The 24,926-nt window shown below is 36.4% G+C and overlaps 1 protein-coding gene across 1 annotated transcript in view; it reads left to right on the plus strand.

Moving 5' to 3' along the window:
• The window catches only part of oca2 (oculocutaneous albinism II), a 126,297-nt gene that overhangs the window by 16,490 nt on the left and 84,881 nt on the right, over positions 1–24,926 (plus strand). Inside the window, exons 7-14 of the mRNA XM_055213307.2 lie at positions 465–625; positions 1,706–1,788; positions 2,389–2,542; positions 6,462–6,533; positions 7,432–7,497; positions 13,217–13,273; positions 14,493–14,617; positions 16,084–16,222. Of these exons, the coding sequence (XP_055069282.2) occupies positions 465–625; positions 1,706–1,788; positions 2,389–2,542; positions 6,462–6,533; positions 7,432–7,497; positions 13,217–13,273; positions 14,493–14,617; positions 16,084–16,222 (857 nt within the window). The remainder of the gene's footprint in view (positions 1–464; positions 626–1,705; positions 1,789–2,388; positions 2,543–6,461; positions 6,534–7,431; positions 7,498–13,216; positions 13,274–14,492; positions 14,618–16,083; positions 16,223–24,926) is intronic.

Below are 24,926 nucleotides of genomic sequence, written 5' to 3' on the forward strand. Positions count from 1 at the left end.
AAAAATTAAAATTCTGTCATCATTTACTCACTCTCATGTTGTTACACACCTGTATCATTTTTTGTTCTGATGAACACAAATGAAGATATTTTGAGGAATGTTTGTAATCAAACCGATCAGAAGCCCCATTGACTTCCATATTATTTATTTTCACTACTATGGAAGTCAATGGGGCTTCTGATTGGTTTGGTTACAAACATTCCACAAAATATCTTCCTTTTTGTTCATCAGAGTGCTATGAATGGAATAAGTCGAAAATAGCATGCATGAAACTAAACTGTAAACAAACAATAAAAGATCCAAATGTTAATTTCTCATCTCTACACTTCTCACTTTGTGTTCCACTGTTTTCTGTTGAAATTCGGGTGTGCTATTTATTTCAAGCTTGATGGATGTTATGTGATGTCAGTGTGTGTTTTGCTCAGTACTCTAGTCCATGAAAGTTTTCTTAACCTACTATGTAGCTATGAACTTGACTAATTTTCGTGACAATGCCCTGCTGAAGCTACAAGTTGGTGGGCCATTTTTGGGAGGGATGGAGAAAGTCCAGGAAGCTCAAGAGTACATTCTGATTCAAGTGGAGCAGACAGAGGAGCCGGGACCTAGACGGAAAAGAACTCAAAAGGTTGGATTTGTTATAAGTACTTATAACAATGTTATAAGCAACAATTATATATCTTACCCTAGCAACAGTAAAATGCAGTCCTACCCACCAAGCAATATCCCTATTAAAATACGTGCGTCTAATAGCTGTCCAAACACAGCCCAGGTGTCTAGGCTTAAACAAGTCAAAATTTGGGCTGTCAGTGAAAATTGAATAGATGTGTAACCATATTTCAAAAATAAATATTAAATAAATACAAACACCTTGTATTCACTATTGACTTTGCTTACAAGATGAAATGTCATAAATCCCAAGTTATTTTTGAAAAAATGACATGTAACCAAATTCAGGTTATTGTGGGTTACTCATAGCTGGACTTTATCGGGTCTATAGTTAACCTAGACAGTAAAATGATTGCTTGCTGGGTTTTCAGTGTGAAACCATTTTGCATGATAGAATCTCGTAATGTCGAAATATATGTCAAAAGATAAGAAAGTATAGGAAAAAATTGTTGCGCTCTCAATTAACTATATATTTTTTCAGGTGCATAGAACCAAGTAAGAAGGATATGTAGAATGAGGTAGAAAAATGGCTGACCGCATACCGAATCCAAAAAGACTCAAAAGGTCTAGAAAGTACAAAATTTATTAAAGTGCATAGTGCAAAAAGATAAGAAAGGAAATGACTAGAAATGTTTTTCATCGATACGTTATTTATACGCCAATTATTCAGGCCGACATCTGCCGTTAATGATGCCGATACCGATAGTTTGGTGTTTATATTAACTTGCATTAACTAAGTTCTGAGGATTAAATTTGAATTTTATTCATTCATAAAATGACCATTAATATTGAACATTAAACTAGTGATGCTTCGTTTACAATTTCTATACACAGAGCTCAAATTCATTGCATTTCCCTGTTCGCTTTTGATTGGCAGGATGTATCGGCAATGATTATCGGACAATATTGTGAAAAAATGCTTTTACAGAGTATTGGCCGATATATTGCATCTATTTGAAATATTTAGATAACAGAGGATGCAAAACATGCATTAGCATGGAAAACATTAACAAAATAAAGTTTAAGATCTTTTCGACAGGTGCTGTATAACTGGACTATACCTTTGCATTCACAACGAAGTGACCAAATTCTGAGAACAAGGACATTTGAAATGGTTAGCAGGTAAGAATAGCTCTTTGCATTGGTAAAATACTGTCAAGTATAACTCGCATTCTCATATAATTTGTATGCAACTTGTATTGTCATTTATTTAAGTAAGTGTTTTGATTAATGACTATAACATGGCAAAGATGATAGCACATTTATATGTTGATTCAATAGATTTATAGCATTTTGAAAAAAAAACTTTTTGCTTGGATTTATTGCATTTTGCTGAAAAAATACTCGGTTTTTATAATAGATCTTTAAAAATCTAATTATGGATTTGAATTTTAAATGTTATTATAACCTAAAGATGCTACAGTATGTGAAAGTTTGTAACAGAAAATAGTGGCTTTCATCTTGTCACTTTCTTGGAATAGAAAACACATTTTTACCGAAATTAGTCAAAATGGATTTATTGCGTTTTGGAACCAAACTCTTCATACACACAGATTTATCAAGGGTAACAAGGCACACATGGACACAATTAGGGCGGGCTAACATGAAGACTAGAATAACTATAACACAAGGACTACAAAATGACAAGGCAACTTCAAAATAAAAGACATGAACACAAACCCTGACCATATCTATAATAGTTGTTACTCTCTGTCCTCGCAGTGATCCAATTTCGATCAGTGTCCAGGCCTTTCTCCTCGACAACCAGGTGGTCCCCCTGTCCATGACTCACCAGTCTCTCTATGTAACCGTGGAAACGCAGGTGCTTATTGCCGGATTGATCCTGACAGGAGTCTACATTCTCATCATCTTCGAGGTAAAATATGTGGTGTCTGTTCAAAGACACTTTTCTCAGTGTTAAATAATCTATTCAGTGGTCCATTTGGCTCATTCAGTATTTTATTCTCATAATCAAAATCTTCTCTGCTGTTGTGCCACATTGACTCAAAGTTGTCTGATATGTGGGTTTTGTTATGTCTATAGCCTATGTAACTTTCGAGGGAGATCAAATGTAATGGGTGAACATATTTTAAAGTTTCAGATCAAGTTTTAGACATTTATAAACTACAGTGACTTACAGTTTTTGTACCGCAGTTGGGCACTAGGGGTCACTGGGGTCTACTAATATTAGCAGACAGCTCACTCGACCACAATAATATGAGTTGAATGTCGCCTTAAGTAATCTAGGGTACAACCGAGGTCATTAACAAATTGACAAGTGTTAATAAAAGCTGGAGTCCAGATGTGCATAGCTTTATTGTAGCTAAAGTGTTTTAATAACTTTAGCAGTGCTAGAAGAGAGTATTAAAACTATTCTGAAACACTCAGAACAATAGTCAATGTAAAAAAAATCCTACTTATATCGTATAATAAATTGAATTTTGTTCTACAGCAAAGAACAACCTGTGATAACAAAAGTGACTGGGTTGAAATTGTATCCTGAACACATTATTATTGCAAACATATTGCAATAGGCACAGAACTTAATTTGCCCCAAAGCTCTTCAGATCTCTTCAGAACATTTCTTTTAAAGGAATAGCACACCCGAAAATGACTTTATTAACATTGTCTTTGCCATGCTTAACTTTTCTATACAATAAAGACAGCAAGTAACCATGGATGTTGAAATGACAAAAATTAGCCTAAAAATGTACAATCTGTACAATTCAATACAATCTGTACAATTCTATTTGCACCAATTACATCACTGTGCATGTGCATGTACTAGTTTATTTTTTCATGTCACCAATCTATTCTTATTTAAAATGAATGATTTCTGGTTGTTTTAATGGTGAATATCACAGTTATTGAAGGAACTTCCTGCTTAAAATCAACTCCAGAGGTTTGTGAGGGTGCAGGCGAGATCTACCTTTTAATTACATTTATCCCTTCAGAAGGGACAGTGTGCCGCATGTTCAAGAGTTTAATTAGGCCTTTGTGAGAATGCTAATGGAGACACTGGGGGTCCATGTCCCCACTTTTACCAAAAACACAATGCTTTTCTTCTGCAGGCTGCAGCCAGGTGTACTTGGGCACACACAACCGCGCTGTTTTGAATCACTCTCCGTGTGTCTCATTAGTTCACTAGCTCGTAAATCAGTCTGTGAATCCCCAATCGGAAGTTATTTTTCCGTCAAAGATCAGCGCTCTTGGATGTTACGTTAAAGTTAATGGGAGTAATGTCTTGTCACATCGTGTGGACACTTGGAAAGAGGAATGTAAACACTCATTTTTTTCTGGAGCTATATCTCTTATCAGAACGCGAAAACACAGTGGAACTGCAGGTAAGCACCGCAGCTTTTAAATGTGGGCATTGATCATTTATTTAATCGCGACGTGACTATTAAAACATGTTATGAGATATCGCCACTGGTATATTTATAAGCAGCATGCAAAAACATCTCTCTGACACTTATAATTTTTTTTTATATAGTACTGACAAGAATGAAGTCTAATAATAACCGAGTGCTCGTATCGCGTTAAGATGAAATGGTAAACCAATAGTAACATTATAGAAGTATAGTTTTATTAACTTTTACCTCGCGCCAAAACAATAACAGCACAAAAGACACTAAATATGAATAAGAAAACAAGTAATAGTTTTATCATGTACTGCTGATTTGATCTCATTTTGACCATCAAAAACAAACAAGGCCAACAAATGAGATGAGGAATCCCTGTCAGAGATGTAGCCCAGAGAGGGCGGTGGTCAGCGGGGCGAGTGAACACTGACGTCCGCTCATGCTTTGGTTCTCATACGTACCGAATCTCACTAAGCAAACGTTCAAACAGGCGCTATCTTTACTAATCGACTGCAGATTTAAATATAATACATATACATTCTCGACTGAACTAATCTTAAAACTACACTTTGTGACCAAGAAACATTAATATAAAGAAACACCTATCCGTCCATTGAGTTATTATGAGATTCAAAGCAGCCGAAAGTGTTACCTGTCATTCTGGCCGCCCTCAAATCTGTGGCGGAAGAAGTAGTTCTCAAACAAAGAGGCTTTTAAAATAACTCGTTGTTGTTTTCTAGTTTTCGTTTTTCAAACGTGTCCCGTCGAACTGTTGGATAAAAGCAATATCGCTCTCGGAGTCGTGTGATATAGCTCTATATCATCACGGCTGTGATTGCCTCCGACACTCGGCCTACGACCTCGTGCCAATCACAGCCGTGATGATATAGAGCTGTATCACACTCCTACTCGAGCGATATTCCTTAAATATAATATATTGTTTCACAATAAAATAATTAAAAAAACAAATAGAAAAAATAATATATTTATATATAAAATACAGTAAAACATATCACACTGAAAGAACATACAGCACACATAGTCATCTGCAAAAAAAATCACATATTTAAAGCTAAAGAAAACAAATGGGTTTTCAATTTTGTTTTAAAAACCTGTACAGTAACTGCGTCTCGAAAATGGTTCACATTTTTTTGTATTGATATCCTAATGTATTTTGCCAATTGCATTGCACAGAAGTTTGTTGATAATCCTTACTGTACTGATTCAGAATCAGAACTTTAATAAAAAGGGCTCAGATGGTGACAGTTAAAACTCATTTGCCCTGAAAGAGGTCAAACCCAAAATCGGAGATATACTGTACAATAGTAAGATATGCATGCTCATAAATATTTATATGCTTTAAATGATTCATGCATAATGATTTATTACATAAAAAATGTACTTGCACATTTCTTACAAATATTTGAATAATGATTGATAGATTATTTCTACATTTGACTAAAGCACTGTAGTTTCTCAAGTCTTAGTTACTGGGGAGCTTTGGACAGAAAAACCAAGAATAAATCTTACAAAGGCAAATTTTACATGTCATTCAGTTATATACAGTTACCAAAGAGAGAAACAGATAATTTCTTATGCATTCAGTAGTAACAACGCAATGTATACAGTATCCGTCTTTCAGATTAATTCTGCTTCAAAAGCCATGTTCAACAATTTGTCCTAATGACCTGTTTTAGACTAACAATCACAACATCACAGCCAGTATTTCTTACCCTTGGGGAAGTTGTCAGAGTGACATAGATTACTTGCTGTTTGAGACCGCTGTCATTAGCTGTGATCCTGCATGTTTGGATTTGCGTGTCCCCTCTCCTGCACTTCTGCCTGATTACACGGTCATGTAATGACTGAACCGTCGTGCCACGCAACCCTGAAAGAGGTGCATGAGACACAGTTTGATTCAGGTGTTCTGGTCAAGTGTTCTCAGTAGGAGAAAATATGCTGGAGATAATGACACTGCACTTCAAGGCATTGCTTTTAGTGCAGAATGTGATTGAACAGCAACAAACTGTGTCGTAGTGCAACGTATCTTTTGATGAGGATAGAGATTTGATTAAAAGACTGCACATTATAGTCAAAATAAATGAGGAAACTAAGAAAATCCTCTTTAAAACATATGAGATTTATGTATTATATGCTTTACGTGTTACATTAAGTATTAAGTGATGCTCGCAAAGGTTAGCATCACTTTACCCATAGTTAGAGACTATCTCAGAATATCTTTGCGGATGGGCTCTTTTGGGCAACCGCTAATAATTAGCATTAAAGGCGGGGTGCATGTTCTCTGAAAGCCAATGTTGACATTTGAAATCACCTAAACAAACATGCCCCTACCCCAATAAAATCTGGACCTTCTGTTGACAGACCCGCACCACACATACACATAATAATAATAATGTTTAACTCTGGTTGCAGATCGTTCACCGCACTCTGGCTGCCATGTTGGGATCGCTCGCTGCCCTGGCAGCGCTTGCTTTCATCGGTGACGTAAGTTTTAAGTGCATATTGCTTACTTTGTGTCAAGAGTTGCAATGTGGGACTTCATTAATTTATGAGAAGTCCAATAATGGTCATTAACTTTTATTAGCCTAAAGTATGAGAACACAGCAACATTCTGTTCTGTACAGAAGGTTGCATGAATAATGTATACTGCCATATTCAGATTCAAATTACAGAGCTTCCGAACATTTTATATGAAGATTAAAGAAACATCTACATTTATACAATTAACTAAATTCGACAGGGCCATTTCACAGAAACGGGATAGCCGCAGTAATTGCACTGATTTACTGTGATGCGCAGCGTAAAATCTTGAATAATTTAAATCTCTGTGGTTCTTTGAATTAGTTATTGTATTCCAGAAACTGAGGATAAGTACATTATTTGAACGTAGGCAAAATTACTTCATGCACTTATGACAATTTGATGGAGACAGAGAGCTCTTCATGAATAACTTTCTATTATTCAGACTTTTATTTTATAATTTCAACTTCAAACGTTATGTTTTGGTAAACACTAAAAAAGTATGTGCCCCCTACCATAAAAAATAACTCTAAAAGGTCCCTTGTTGGACTTCATCCACAAAACCTTTTTCTGAGGCACATAAGGCTCCTTGTAGTGGAAATTATTCTGCAGATTATAAAAAGTTAGGAAAGAAATTAATCTTTTGAGAACTTTTGACTGTAATTTTGTTTGGGGAACCAAAATTGGTTCTTCTATGGTATTACTGCATAAAAAACCTTTTAACACTTTAATTTTTAAGAATGTTGGCCTGACTTGTATTTTGATGTTTTTGATTATTATAACAATTCAGAGAACCAGTTAAACATTAGTATTTCCATTCTGCTCTGGAAATAATGTGCATCTCATTGTCTCTTTAAAACAGAGGCCAAGCCTAATGACTGTTGTCGAATGGATTGACTATGAGACTCTTGCTTTGCTATTTGGAATGGTAAGTGGGTCAATGACATGACGTTAATTATTTTGTGTCCGTATGGTTCAATTAAATGTAAAGGTGTTAACATTTCAAAATAAATTTGCAGATTACTTGCATACATTCTCTTTTTAAAGGACCAAGTCTAAAATTTCTGGTTTTATTTCATTTTGAAAGAATATTTGGGGGATCATTGCAAAAATGTCAATGTGGTGTAACTGGTCTGTCAATTGGTGCTAGTATTTAACTAGTATTTTTTAAATGAAATTTATATAAATATATTAATATAGAAATGTGAAATAAAATATAATCATCTAGTTTAGTGTAATATTATTTTTTACATACATTTTTACATTATTTGTCAAAGATTATTTAGAAAACAGATGTTTTCAGCATATGTCCGGACAAATATTATAAAAACGCAAAAAAATTGACATTTAGAAATAACTAATACTATGATAATTTTTATTTTTTTTTGATTACGCTTACATGCTATCAAGGTGGATAAAATATTTAATATTTCTCATTCTTTGGCGCAATTGGCGGTTAAACCATTTGACATTTTCAGGTCCATATAATCTTAACTTTACTAAAAATGGTGCAATTGTAATTTTTTATTGCCTAAAATCAACGCAAGTTTTTTTAAAAAGATTTTTAAATTTCTCATCTTGCCAAACCGTTTTTGTCACTGACCCAAGTGCATAATGCTTTTAGGTATGAACATTACAGGATATTCAAAATTACATTACATTTATGCATTTGATGCTTTTATCCAATGTGACTAAAGACTGAAGTATAGTAAATTTTTTTACAAATTTTTGGGGGTCTGCTTGACGCAATTTTTGTCATCAGAAGAGTACGTGCATACTGAACATTTTTTCACTTTAAGTGTAAGGGGAAAAACTATAATAAAATTACTTCAGTGGTAAAGCCTAAAAATAAGCTTTTTTTCCCAACTTATACATACATATATATATATATATATATATATATATATATATATATATATATATATATATATATATATATATTTTAAGTGAATCCAAATACTTTTTTTCAACTTATATATTTTTTGTTTTTTTAAGTGAATCCAATTTTCAATTTTTACAGTGTACACTCTTACAAAGGATTTACACATCTTTGTGCGTTAAACTTTTAACACGTTGGGCCCTATTTTAACGATGTAAGCACATTGTCTAAAGTACATGGCGCATGGTCTAAATGGGCGTTTCCAATGCCACTTTTGCTAATTTAACGACGGGAAAAATGGTTTGTGCGCCGAGCGCACAGTCGAAAAGGGTTGTTCATATTTTCCTAATGAGTAATGGGCAGGGACGGATTATGGCGATGATGTGCCCTGGGCACAGATGTCTCAAAGGCCCCCTTTACCAATTTTTTGGGTAACAGCGTTGCACCTGTATGCACAGGGCTCAAGTGTTGGTTCGCCTCTGCCTGTATGCCCCATCTTACAGGATTAACAATGGCACTAATACGCGGGGAGAGAATGCACACAATATTCTGTACTTTCACACCACAAATTGGTTTATTTATATCTCACCAGTATCTGTCAACATACTGTACAACATACTCCAAAAAGACGAGCGGAGCTTTTCACTCAAAGTTGAATATTTTTGAACTCTCGATGCTCAGCCCGGAGCGCGAATAAAACCCCAAGCGCCGTTTTTCAGCGCGGAAAAAACCCGCTAGCTGCTTGCTTATTTGAAAAACGCAGAGTTTCCATTGGAATCAATTGAAAACATGCGCCGGCCGCGGGCGTAAAAGCTTTGGTGTGTCCAGCCCCTAGCTTAGAACAAAAAAGTTGGTTTAAAAAAAAAGTTGGTTTACATTTACCTTAGCTGAGGGGTATCTTTCTCGATTTCCTCAGAGAAAACGCTTCCACCACATCATCAAAATCCAGTTCCCTCACAACATCGCATTCAATGGTCATTAAAGACATCCTTGATACATTTTGCTTCTTAGTTCGTTTTTTACTCTTGCCAGAAAATGAACATTCTCCTTCACAATTGCTGACTGGCATGGTCAGGAAAAGCTGTCCTTTTGTGCTTTCTTATCATTGATCCACTTGGTTGTGGTTTTAAACTCATTTTTGTTTTGGTCTTTGAGTAACCATCTTCTACGCGTAACTTTTATATTACGCAATGCTTTTCACTCGCCTCTAGATGTCCCTTTCAACAGCGCAGCAATACATTAAAATTACTTATTTGATTTATTTACTAGGTAATACTTTTCAACTGCAAAAAAAAATTACATTATTCCTCAATATTTAACAAAATTTTGCTGAAAATAAAATAAAAATTAAAATATTTACTTGAAAAGAATAGACACAGTAAATTTGACAGAGCCCCCTGCTGGCCCAGTGCCCTGGGCAAGTGCCCAGTAGGCCCGTGCGTTAATCCATGCCTGGTAATGGGTGTGTTTTGGGCGTAACGTGCAATAAACCAATGAGAGTCTTATCCCTCATCCCCTTTAAAAGTTAGTTGTGCTGGCGCTATGCCTAATCCCTATTTAGATGACGGACTTTGTAAACTGAAAAACTAAGCGGAAGGAGAAGACCCCCAGTTTAAAAATAATGAAAAAAATTGGTTGTTTTCATTTTTATTGAAATTAAAATTTTTAAAGATTAAAACTAGGGCTGTCAATAGATTAAAAAAATTAATCTAGATTAATCGCATGATTTCATGAGTTAACTGCGATTAATCGCAAATTAATCGCACATTTTTATCCATTCTAAATTTACCCTAATTTAACACTTTTCAGGTTTTTAATATTCTAATCATATTTACATATATAGATGCTTTATGCAAATGTATGTTAACAATAGCCTGTTTACATTTTAACAGAATCACCAGCCATTGTTTTGTATATGAATTTTCCTTTCAGAAGATTTTTCTTTCTCCATTTTTGTTTGCTGCTGCATCATTTGTGACATGTGCTGGCAAATTGAGTCGGAATTAGCAAATTTAAAAAAAATATAGTTGTTCATATTTTGACATTCTCTATTAAAACATAGAACAATGCATGATTTGTTGAAATATAACAAAATATGACAGAACTACACGTGTTTGAAGTTGAAAGAGTCAAATTACCACAAACATTTCCACATCCATACATTATATTACCACATCAATACCTTAAAATCACTGGTAAAACTAATAGATTTAGCACACACAAAGCAAAAACATCATCAATGTATGTTCAACTTTTTTTCCTTTTGTTTGATTGACATTGAGACAGACTGCTTAAAATCTAAGTGATCTAATATAATGTTACACATCAGATAGTTTTACCCAACAGTTAACCAAACATTTACTTAAAACATAACAGATTATAGAGCCTACCTGCGTGAATTCTTATCAAAACAGATATTTGTAAAACTGTAATTTTGTGTAGATGTCTATATATCCGGGTCGCGCACTCGCGCGTCTGTGTGCACGCGCTTCAGATATCAGTCAGTCAGCGTGAGGGGATCGCTTTTGAGTCTTGTCGCTCTTAATAACTCTTTAACATTAATCAGGTACCGAACTTTATCTCTCTTAATGACTCTTTTAACATCAAGCAAGTCCTGCAGTCTATTTTCTAAGTCATGCAAAAAAGCGAAACCAAAATGAATTGAGACGCATTTTTGTATTAGATTAAGCATGAGGAGGACGGTAACGTTACACCTCTCAGACGTATAAATAAAGATCATATCAGATGTCCAACGAGCATTTAGAGCATTGGATTTGGTAGACGATTTGCTTAATGTTCTTATTTCTATGAAAACCTTTTACTCATTTAGAGAGAGTCACATTTGTCTGCGTCTCTGTTCATTCAACTATGGGCTGGACCAAGGGTCAAACAGAAATTGCGCGTTGCGTTAATCTCCGTTAATAAAATTAGTGGCGTTAAAATGAATTTGCGTTAACGCGTTATTAACGCGTTAATTTTGACAGCCCTAATTAAAACCTTTAAAAGACGTTTTCTTTCAGTCATAGAAGTACAAATAACAGGCTTTTAATGGCTGTAAATGTATTGATATCCTACATAATCATTGTAATCTCATAAAATAATTTGCAAATATGCAAGAAAAGGTTTATACTCTAAAAAATACAAACAAGAGATAAATCATTTACAAATGCGCCAAGAGCCGAAGCGTTTCAGCACTACAACAGCGCCATGGATTTAAAAAAAATTATTACTTAAAAAGATTCTCATCTCACCAAATCCACACGTACAAACTCATCATATACAATAAACCCATGGGGTGGCATTTAAAAAAACATTTAAAAATAGATGCATTTGCTTAAAGCAAAGCATTTATTTACTTACCAGGCTACAGGTGAAGCAGCTCTTTACGCCTTCTAACGTCGCATAATCAATCCTCATTTATTTCCAAGAGACTCAATAATAATCTTTTAAATTTTAATCATTTAATTTTTCATATTTAAAAGCGTTTTTGTGCTGCTATGCATCCATGTGTTAAGCAAACCCGAGTTGCTGTCCCGTTTATAGGCGCATATTTCTAATGCGCTCATTAAATAACAAAAACACTGTTACGCCATTGACTTTAGATTTTAGACCAGGTTTTTGTTGATCAATGGCATAGTCTATTTTAGTTGCCTCAAAATAGCAAGGCGCCAACAATGCGCCTGAACACACCTCGTTTTCAGACCAGAACGCCCATGGGCGCAACATTGGGCGCAAATGCATTTGATATTTAAACAACGTTGCACTAAATGTGAAAATGACGATTGCGCTGGGTTGAAACTAGCAAAAGTCACTGCATTGCGCCGGGTGTATGATTGGGCCCACAATGTGTAATTTTAACACATCATGTGTCATTTTGTGTTGATTTGTGTTAAAATATAACACAAGTTGTGTTAAAAGTAACACAAAATGTGTTGTTTCAATAGTAACAGAGATGGGTGGATTCTGGGACAACGCATTTAGTGTGTTGTCCCAGAATCAACACTAATGTGTTGTTTTTAACATATTCATTCTAAGAGTGCATGTGTGTTCCCTGCAAATTAAACCAACATGCATGGTTACCGCAATACTCTCACAGATCCGTTTTAAGATCTACCAATGCTATTCCTTAAATAACTCCAAAGCTTTTCCCTCTGTGCACTTGCAATGATGTAGTTTACTAAGGCATCAAGGGAGTAAGGCCTCTTTTTGCCATTATTCCTTGTCTCTATTTCGCATAACAATAAAACAAATAACGAAAATGGAAACACAAGTAAACATAAAAACATGGTTTCTGTGTAATAATTTTACCCAAGCGTCATCCTTTTCAAGATCTCTGTTTGTTCGGTGGCTGTCTCCATGGAAACAAATACGTTCAATCAGTCCTCATCCTGAAGACTATATGTGTAGGAGTATTTGAGGAGAGGCATAAAAGAAAATCTGAGATTGATGAAAGGAAATGAATCACATTATCTGTCAATTTAGAGAATCACACTGAGAGACACTAAGAGCCATTTTACATTAGATACGTTCACTTTAATAAACCCAAAATACGTTGATGTTTCAATGTATTGATTTTCTATATTTCAAGGATGTGTTTTTCTGTGTCTGTGGACAAAATGACAGCAGGATATATGTGGCATGAAATTGAGCGGGAGACCGTGTGGTATTTCAGCCATAATGTGATTTTTTTTCAACACGTCACGGTGGAGAACTAAAAATAGAAACCATGAAATGTTCGAGTCTCATAACCCTCCCTGTTTACCTACAGATGATACTGGTGGCAATATTTTCTGAGACCGGCTTCTTTGACTATTGTGCGGTGAAGGTGAGTTTTCTGCATGTTTGTTAGATGTTTTGCAAGCAATTGGACGTTTACCTGTAGAGCACTCAGTGCACACCACCTTAAATATATTATGTATATTATTTCACACTGTACATAATATGCTTACAGATACAAATAGCTGTTGACATACAGTCAACAAGTAAACCTTCTGTTATTGATTTAAACCCCTCAGATTACATTACTGATGTCCCTGTTTTATTTTGTATATGTAATCCCATCACAATATTTTACCCAGTAAGCTTTGCGGCAATGGTATTATGATAGCTGTCCTGAAAATCCCTCTCTCAAGCACATGATGATGAGATCCCTCAAATGTTTTTAATCTAAACTTTATGGGTTGAATGTCAAGCCCATATATGGATAAAAAGAAATTAGACCGAACAAATCATTGTGAAATGATGCAAAAGTACATAAATCATAAAGGAAATGGGTTAGACGTAATAAAAGGATCAAAATAAATCTTGTGATGCGCTCCATTGGGATGAATATGCCAACCCTGATTTTCTAGGATTTTGTAGCTTGCTTTAAAAGCCCCATAGAAACATTATGGATGCGCACGAGACAGTATGAAGAATTGTGCATATGTCCTCCAGATGACACAACCTTCAGTCCCATTCATGAATATTTACAAAGACTCTGGACAGGGGCATGCCCCACAAATTAAAATAAATTCATGGTAACAACCCTCCTAACTTAATTTAGTCTCAGGACAGCATGAAGTTTCGCTTTTCTATCTAATAAAATAATGACTATGTGTATAGTCATGTTGCGGGTGTGTTTTCTTCCAAAGAAAGTGGTGATATCACAGGTGGGTAAAAACACTCCAGTGTTGCCTCTTGATGTGAATGATTTCAGACAGCTTGATAATGTCTCCATAGCGACCGCCTCTTACGCTGCAGGTCTCTTTTAGAACTCTTTACTTTTCATTCCTGAACATTCTTTAGCTCCAGAGCCTGAATGAGCCAAACATTGTGGATGTGTGTCAATTTTTTGACTTAAATCCTCATTAAATTTCCCTTTTCAACAGTGTGTTCTGTGAGAGCCTCAGAGGACTCTCCTTTCCGCTGGAGATTTATTCAGATGATCGTGTTAGTGTTCATGAATAAAGCTTAATTCATTTTCAGCCCTGTTCGTTTTCAATAATGTGAAGTTATGAGGAGAAGATCTAACTGTAAACCAATCAGCGCATGTCCCTACACAGGCGTATCAGTTGTCCCGAGGAAGAGTGTGGCCAATGATTATGATTCTCTGCCTGATTGCGGCCGTTCTCTCAGCTTTCCTTGATAATGTGACCACCATGATGCTCTTCACCCCTGTTACAATCAGGTAACGCTATTAAATGCGCTCTTTTTCTATCTTAAGTTTACAAGTGTATGAAAAAAACTAATATTCTGTTCAAAGTAACACACTTGCACAGAAAGTTTGTTTTTGCTGAAATAACTGTAAAATACTGGCAGCACAGATGCCAGCAAACTACTGTAATTTTTATAGTATTCCTATTGTGAAATTACTATAGGGTTTATTAATGTAAACATAAATACAGTACATTTCGGGATGTTCAATTTACAGTAAAATACTGGCAGCACAGATGCCAGCAAATTACTGTAATTTTTATAGTATTCCTATTGTGAAATTACAGTTTATTACTGGGAACATAAAATACAGTATATTTCGTTTTTTCAATTTACAGTAAAATACTGGCCGCACAGATGCCATCAAACTACTGTAATTTTTATAGTATTCCTATTGTGAAATTACAGTTTATTACTGTAAAATACAGTGGATTTCGATTTGTTTAATTTACAGTAAAGTACTGAAGGCACAGACCCCAGCAAACTACTGTAATTTTTTTATAGTATTCATATTGTGAAATTACTTTACAGTTTATTACTGTGAACATAAAATACAGTACATTTCGGTATGTTCAATTTATAGTTAAATACTGGCAGAACAGATGCCAGCAAACTACTGTAATTTTTATAGTATTCCTATTGTGAAAGTACTTTACAGTTTATTACTGTAAACATAAAATACAGTAGATTTCGGAATTTTTTATTTACAGTAAAATACTGGCAGCACAGACGCCAGCAAACTACTGTAATTTTTATAGTGTTCATATTGTGAAATTACTTTACAGTTTATTACTGTAAACATAAAATACACCACATTTAGAAGTTTTCAATTTACAGTAGAATACTGGCAGCACAGATGCCATCAAACTACTGTAATTTTTATAGTATTCCTATTGTGAAATTACTTTACAGTTTATTACTGTAAACATAAAATACACCACATTTTGAAGTTTTCAATTTACAGTAGAATACTGGCAGCACAGATGCCATCAAACTACTGTAATTTTTATAGTATTCCTATTGTGAAATTACTTTACAGTGTATTACTGTAAACATAAAATACAGTAGATTTCTGTGTGTTCAATTTGCAGTAAAATACTGAAGGCACAGACGCCAGCAAACTACTGTAATTTTTATAGTATTCATATTGTGAAATTACTTTACAGTTTATTCCTGTAAACATAAAATACAGGAGGTTTTGGTATTTTCAATTACAGTAAATACTGGCTGCACAGATGCAGGCAATCTATTGTAATTTATGGTATTCATATTTATTACCTTAAAAATAAGATGCCGTGTACGGTACAGTGAAAGTCTATGGGGCAAGGGATTCAAAGTAAAGCCATTAGATTTAAACAATTTTAAATGTGTTAACATGCCCCATCTCAGCATCTTAGCAGTTAGTGCTAAAAAGGTTTTGCCTTGTGTTCTGCATTCTAGGTTGTGTGAGGTGCTTAATTTGGACCCCAGGCACGTCCTAATTGCTGAGGTCATTTTCACCAACATCGGAGGAGCCGCCACTGCTGTTGGAGATCCCCCCAATGTCATCATCGTGTCAAACCAGGACCTGCGTAAAAAAGTACGTCATTATACATTTACACTCCCGTTTCACATTGTCATTTACGGGTGATAGGATGTCATTGAGGCGTCTCGGGAAACTTGTAATTTTTATTGGATAAATTATACATGACTGCACAAGAAAACAAACACACACAAATGTGACCAAGCCTTGTTCTGGCATATAGTGATAGCTTTGTGCCAAAACACTCTGTCACTCTCTTCTCAAGAGTAAAACACTGCGATTAATTATGTACTGTAGAAATAACTCTTGCCAACTCTGGCAATGCTCTGCCAAAATTGTTTCTCTCTCTTTTTCCACACACACACACACACACACACACACACACACACACACACACACACACACACACACACACACACACACACACACACACACACACACACACACACACATACACACAGGATGAAAGCAATGAAAATCTTGTCTTTTTGATTGTACGCACACTTATTACCTTTACATTCATGAATTTGGGAGATGGTTTATTCAAAACGATTTACAGTGCGTTTAAGGTAAAGAATCGAACCCATGGCCCTTACGTTGTTATCCTTACTCTTCCAGTTAAACCAATGTAAAACTTATTCATAATGATCCGTGACTACCGTGTGGCTTTTCAAAATATCAATGTGTATTTTACACTGTTGAAGTTACACTGAAATAACACCAGATGGATGTGACTGATTATAAAATGTCACGTCTCTAACGTTGGCTTGTACTTTTCCAACTCAATCACATAGCAGGGGTGAGGTGCCTTTCTTTTATCTTTCTTTTATAACTTTAGGAGTCTGAAATCACCATGCCCTCCATCAAACTTTGACTCAAAGTAAGACGCAATTTATAGTTCCTTCCTTACGGTTGGACAAGGTCACAGGCGGACGAATAATCTCCACATTTATAATGTGACCTGTACTGAAAGTCTGATGCATGTTCTGTCTTCAAAGTGCCTTACATTGGTATGATTAAAAAGTTAAAGGTGCTTCTAGTGAGATATCATTCATTCAGGATATATCATTCAGGAGAAGACAGAACAGCGTGACCCAGGCTTGTGGCTGCAATTGAGATGTTCAGACATTCAGACGAAGATCAATGTGGTGACCTTGTCTGTGGATACTCTTAACATGAAAGTTTATGGCTCAGTACTGTATATGTTTGTCTTAAAGGTTTCTGTTTATGCATTTGGCAGATAGTTTCATTCAAAGTGACTTACAGTGCATTCAAGCTATACATTTTAGCAGGATATGTTTCAAACCAATGGATCAAACCTAAGACCTATGCTGTTAATGCAACGCTCTACCAATTGAGCTACGTACCAACACATTTGTCAGTTTGTCTTTTTGTATATAGGTGCTGTAATAGTGGTGTATGCAGCCATCACTACACTCACCTAAAGGATTATTAGGAACACCATACTAATACTGTGTTTGACCGCCTTTCGTCTTCAGAACTGCCTTTATTCTACGTGACATTGATTCAACAAGGTGCTGAAAGCATTCTTTAGAAATGGTGGCCTATATTGATAGGATAGCATCTTGCAGTTGATGGAGATTTGTGGGATGCATATCCAGGGCATGAAGCTCCCATTCCACCACATCCCAAAGATGCTCTATTGGGTTGAGTTCTGGTGCGTGGGGGCCAATTTAGTACAGTGAACTCATTGTCATGTTCAAGAAACCAATTGGAAATGATTCAAGCTTTGTGACATGGTGCATTATCCTGCTTGAAGTAGCCATCAGAGGATGGGTACATGGTGGTCATAAAGGGATGGACATGGTCAGAAACAATGCTCAGGTAGGCTGTGGCATTTAAATGATGCCCAGTTGGCACTAAGGGGCCTATAGTGTGCCAAGAAAACATCCCCCACACCATTACAAATGAAATGTTGCCTTTTATTAAATATAGGAGTTATAAGCAGTGTTGCGGACATTACATTTTTGTTCACTTTAGTAGTTTTTTTGTCCTGCACCTGCCAGAAGGTGGCATGTGCACACAATTACTTGTTTCCTGTGCAAAAAATGTTAAACATGAACACATTTTATATTGCGCTCCATAAACACAATCAAATCTTCGAAAAAACAGGAAAAACGGGTCCTTTTAAAAAGGGTCCTGTATGCACCAGTGTGTACCTCTAAGGTACCAATGCGTACCTTTGAAGTACTAATATGCACCTTTTAGGTGTAGTTTTTAAAAAGTTACCGCCCCAGTGAGAACATTTGTACCTGTAAAGAACAGTAATACTTGCAGTACTTGTTAAAGACTGCACAATTAATTGTCTAAGCTAATGGACTGGCGATTTTTGCTGGTTTTAATTGCATTGAGGGGACACATCGAATCTAGGGGGTGATTTCTTTTCACTCGATTAGATAATCAATCATTTGAAACCACCGGGAACACCCTAGCAACCACCTTGTGAAGTCCTAGCAACCACACAGAACAGAACCTAGTAGGTGCATACAGTACAATAGCAATGTGGACAATGTAAAAATGAAGGCAAGACTTACAACAATTGATACACAACTAAATGGTGCATGCACTGATGTGTGTTGTGTGTACATGCATCAGTGTCCATCTAAAGTCCTGACCGAGACCCAGAAGATAAATTAGAGCTCCAGCTCTGGATGCTGATTAAAGATGCTCTCTTTCTGTAGCCCTTCTTCCCTGCAGCTCTCTTTAGCACACTACCATTGACACAATGATTAAGACACAACCTTGTGTGTGTGAAAGAGAGAGAGAAAGCGGAAGGAGGGTGGCTATAAAAGTATAGGAGATCCATCTTTTTCTGACAGTCTATTTAAAAGCTACATGCCAAAAGAACAACTATGTGCCTAAAACTTCAATCCATTTGGAGCCATAAATTTTAGTGTCATATAAACACCTTGTCAGCAAAATTGATTTCCAACCCCTCTCACACTGTCTGACAGAGATGGATAAATTTGTTTATGAAAGACGTTAAGACAGCTTCGCGTTTTAAGTGTGATTTAAGAAGGGAATCTCAAGAGTGGATTAAAATTATTCTTCTTAATATCAATCTTCACTTTATTTGTAACTTTCACTTTATACATGTATGCTTTTATTACTGCCCCAACTAAAAGGAAGTCAAAATAACAGAATAAGTGCGTGGAGGTTTTTACACATACAGTATATTACATATTAATATATGATATTAGAGGTCGACCAATATGGTTTCATATTAAGAAAGCTGTATGTCCAATATGAGGCCGATATAACACAAATGTTATCACAGTAAAACAGAAAATTGGTGAAACTAAAAAAGAACATTAGTTAGGGCCCGAGCACACCGGGGTGTGAGGACCCTATTGTTCTTCAAGGAGTTATTAGGGCCCGAGCACCGAGGAGCAGGCCAGAATGGCCTGCACCGAAAGGTGCGAAGCCCTATTGTTTTTGCTCGGATTATTCTTTTTATTTTTATTTTTTTTTTTTTTTTTTTTTTCAACACTTTTGGACATTTTGGGGGCCTTAACATACTCAAAAACTCTTGAAATTTGGCACAGACATCAGAGTCGTCCGTGATCGCCGAAAGCCAAAGGCTGGAACACGGGCGTGGCACGGGGGCTCTGTAGCGCCCCCTGTAATGCAAAAACAAACAGGAGTGCACAGATCGGGCAAACATGTACGCATATTTACGAAAGTTGGTACGCATATAGATCTCATCGACCCGAACAACTTTCGCCCTCTAACATTTTAGCTCCGCCCAACAGGAAGTCCGCCATTTTGGATTGTTTAAAAAATGCATGCGGTGAACTTTTGAATACTCCTCCTAGGGGATTCATGCAAATGACACCAAATGTGGTGATCATGATGTCAAGACATTGGACTTGCTAAATTGCGAAGGGATTTTTGATATCTCGAACGGTGTTGCCATGGCGAAGCGGCAAAGTCATGGTGAAATCAGAGAAACAGGAAGTGTCTAATATCTAAGGCAAAAAATGTCTTATAGTGATGACACGCGGGGTGTTTGTTCGTCTGAAGATTCCGATCGCATCGATGTGCCTATTGTAAGTCTCGGGTATAGCGCCACCACCAGGCGCCAGGAAGTGTTGCAGTCACAAAGGTTGATTTTTTTGACAGTTCCATGTGATGTTCTTTTAAATACTCGTCCTAGAATGTTTATGCGATTGACACCAAAAGTGGTCAACATGATGCCAAGACATAGTAGATGATAAATTGCGAAGGGATTTTTGATATCTCAAACGTTGTTCCCCCGACAACGCGTCAAACTTTACTTTCATTTTAAAGGCATATTTAAGCCCATGCAGTGAACTTTTCAATACTCCTTCTAGGATATTCATGCGATTGACACCAAACGTGGTCAACATGATGCCGAGACATTGGAGATGATAAAAAAGTGAAGGGATTTTTGATATCTCAAACGCTGTTCCCATGGCAACGCGTCAAACTTTTTACTTTCATTTTAAAGGCTTATTTAAGCCTGACAGTCGCATGCAATGTTCTTTTTAATACTCCTTCTAGGGAAATAATGCAATTCACACCAGAAGTTGTCAACATGATGCTGAGACATTGTAGACGCTAAATTGCGAAGGAATTTTTGACATCTCTAACGCTGTTCCCATGGCAACGTGTCAAACTTTACTTTTATGTCAGGCATATTTAAGGCTCTTGGTGTGCTTAGATTAACTTTAAATTTGGCACACACATCAGATTTGTCGGCTGTTAAGTGTTGACAAAAACGTCAGATAAAGGCGTGTCTATTTAGTGGCTCACTAGCGCCCCCGTTTGTCTAAAATGTGGGGTTTCTTTTACCTACAGTACCTAAATGGGTCAGTAGCAGCATGATATTTACCCACTTGATGCACTTGCCCACCGTGCATCGTTTTCTCGGAGACACCGTGTAGCGGTAAACAAACGTGCGAGGGCCCGCCATCGCTGCTTGCAGCTATATTTATTATTATTTTTTTTTTCTTCTCCGACTTCAGCGGGACTTTAGAGGGCCTAAATATACTCGAAAACTCATGAAATTTTGCACAGATGTCCAGAGTGATGAAAATGTACATGTGGTGTAGGCTTTGGAATTAGGCGTGGGAAAATGGCTCTATAGCGCCACCTACAAATTTTCAACAAAGCAGCCCTCGGACTGTGTTTGACGTACAATTCCGAAATTTGGTACGCTTCTGTAGCATGACAAGACCTACAAAAAAGTCTCTTGGAGCGAAGCCGTAAACCAAACAGGAAGTCAGCTATTCGGAGTTATTTTTGTGATTTGGGCGCAGTTTTTGTCATTTCCAGGCGTCATACTTTAACTAACTCCTCCTACAGTTTTCGTCGGATCATCTTCATATTTGGTGAGTGTCATCTTAAGGCCTTTGTGATGCTAAGGATTTGACTCTACGTAAAAATTTGTGTCGGTTCTGGCCCGACAAAGTTTGATGTTTTCCCATGAAACAGGAAGTTGCTGGAACTCATGCATACAATGTCCGATCTGTCCCAAATTTCACATGATTGCTAAGAGTCCTGACCTGAACACATCTACATAACAATTTTCATTTATAGCCATAGCGCCACCAGCTGGCAACCAGAAGGAACATGTTTTAGCGCCACTTTCAAATATTCAATGAAGCAGCCCTTGGACTGTGTTTAATGTACATGTACGAATTTCGGTATGCTCATGTATTATTACAAGCCCTACAAAAAAGTCTCTTGGAGCAATGCCCTAAACCAAACAGGAAGTCAGCTATTTTGAATTATTTCTCAGATTTTGGCTCCGTTTTTCTCATTTCCAGCAGTCATACTTTAATTAACTCCTCCTACAGTTTTCGTCGGATCATCATCATATTTGGCGAGTCTCATCTTAAGGCCTTTGTGATGCTTAATTGCGAAGGATTTGATTCTATATTAAAATTTGTGTCTGTTTCGGCCAGCCAAAGTTTGATGTTTCGCTATGAAACAGGTTGCTGGAACTCAGGCATACAGTGTCCGATCTGTCCCAAACTTCACATGATTGCTAAGAGTCCTGACCTGAACACATCTACATGTCAATAGTCACTTATGGTTATAGCGCCACCAGCTGGCAACAGGAAGTGACATGTTTACAATGATTATGCAATGTCTGATCTGTCCCAAACTTCTTATGATTAATAAGAGTCCTGGACTAAACACATCTACATGTCAATAGTCACTTATGATGCCAATAGTCAGTTATGGTCATAGCGCCACCAGCTGGTAACCGGAAGTAACATGTTTACAATGATAATGCAATGTCGGATTTGTCCCAAACTTCACATGATTGCTAAGAGTCCTGAACTGAACACATCTTCATGTCAATAGTCACTTATAGTTATAGCGCCACCAGCTGGCAACAGGAAGTGACATGTTTATAATGATTATGCAATGTCGGATTTGTCCCAAACTTCACATGATTGATAAGAGTCCTGAACTGAACACATCTTCATGTCAATAGTCACTTATGGTGATAGCGCCACCAGCTGGCAACAGGAAGTGACATGTTTACACTGATTATGCAATGTCTGATCAGTCACAAACTCCACATGATTGATAAGAGTCCTGGACTGAACACAATTACACGCCAATAGTCACTTATAGTTATAGCGCCACCAGCTGGCAACAGGAAGTGACATGTTTACAATGATTATGCAATGTCTGATCTGTCCCAAACTTTACATAATTGACAAGAGTCCTGGACTGAACACATCTACATGCCAATAGTCACGTATGGCCATAGCGCCACCTGCTGGCAACTAGAAGTAACATGTTTTACACTGATTATTCAAAGTCAGATCTGCCCTACATTTTACGTGATCAATAAGAGTCCAGGGGCCTGATGTATAAACGTTGCATATGCGTACGCAATTTTCCACGAACATATCGGCATTTATAAAAAATAAACTTGCCGCAAATAAGTGCACACCGTACGGATGCTCTCTACTGTGAGTACGCACTCTTTTTGAGCGGATTGAAAGAACACATTTAGTTTTAATATTCCTGTTTCATTCATGAAGATCAGCACTCAAACTGCATATAGGAGTCGCATCTGCCTATGCGTAGCAAATATTTAACAGATGAAAAGTATTGAAAAGACGAAGCCTCTGCGGTGAATGGAGTCCCACACACATCTGTCATGAGCGCGTCTGCGTATTTGAAACGCAAAAGAACTATATGAATAAGTCTTCTCTTCACTCAAACACTAAAGGCTAATGTTTCATGTATTTGAGGAATGATAAGAAGTTTGTTAGTCTTTATCATCTAATCATAGACAAAACTGAAAAAACATTGTTTTGATTTTATTGGGCCAATTGACAGAAATAAACCCGAGTGCCTTTACAATAAACTTTATAACCTGTAAGATGATGAAAAATAATGTGATGTACTAGGACATTTAATAACGTAGCCCATTTAAAGTTTAGCCTAAAACAAAGATACGTTCAATGCGGGTTTATATAAGAAAAACACTAACAAGTAATTAAACTCATTGGTTTTTATATTCTTGTTTCATCTGCTTACCTGTAAATATGCTTTTTAATTTTTGTACTGAACTTTTCGTTTGTAGCTACTGAACTTTTGTTTTTTTATATATTAATGCCTTATGGCTGCGCCGCGTAATACATCATTGTCTTTGTTTTATTATGGGAAACACTTAACACAAAACTTTTATATGCTGGGCTCATCTACTTGCCTATAGCAGCATATTCTCTATAAGGTATGTAATATTGCAGTCTTAATGCACATGTCGCGTTCAATGGTATAAATTATGCACTTGCCGCCTGAGATAAAAACGAACATGACCCGAAATGATCTCCTCCATCCGCTGGTCAAAAACATTTCATCTCCCTCTGAGTTTGTTTTCCATTAAAAATGTTATGAATATAATAACACCTGTCTGGCCATATGTGAAACCAGTATCAACTTTGACAATGCCAGTGTTTAAACAGTGTTTTTATAATTTCATAAAAACCCATAAGGCAAAAAAGTATAATTTCTCTGGCCAAAAGTATATTTTAAACATATGCTAAATAAAAAATATAATTAATAAAATTAACTTAAAGGTATAGCGGAGGATTTTCTCGAATTTTAGAAAAGAACCGCCTTTTCCCCTTTTTAAAAAATGCAATTGCGCAACACTCCTGAGTCCTGATTGACAACTAGGAGGACCAATAGTCTTGATCATCCACCCGGAAAAAGAAAATCCTCCACAATAACTTTAAGTTGAAACTATTTAATTTTAATCTTTTTAAAACTGTTTTGTTTACAGGTTCATAACAAAGTTTTTCTTCCAATGCGACGTGGATATATTTCCTTTAATTAAAATATATGAAGCGCTAAATATATGTTTTAATGTTTTAAAATGTATTTACTTGTGAAAAATATATTTCAGCAAATATATATTTTTGGCATTTTTTTATTATTATTTTGAATTTAAAAATATATTTTTACGATATTTTCCTTGTGTTTTGTAATGTCAATCCATATTAAAATGATATGCAGACCATATTATGCCCAGTAAAACTAAGGGTTGTACGCTCCATATATGGTTGTTTCGGGGAGGAGATGGGGGTGGGACGCACGTACGCACAATCTTCCGCTCATTGGGATTTATGAATGGAATTTTGCGCAGTTTCTGGAGTACGCATGGTTTTATAAATCTGAAAACTTTTGTGCGTACGCAAATTCTGCCTTATGTGCATACGCGCACTTTAAGGATGGAATCTACGCA

Source organism: Misgurnus anguillicaudatus, chromosome 8, assembly GCF_027580225.2.
Source record: "Misgurnus anguillicaudatus chromosome 8, ASM2758022v2, whole genome shotgun sequence".
NCBI lineage: Eukaryota > Metazoa > Chordata > Actinopteri > Cypriniformes > Cobitidae > Misgurnus > Misgurnus anguillicaudatus.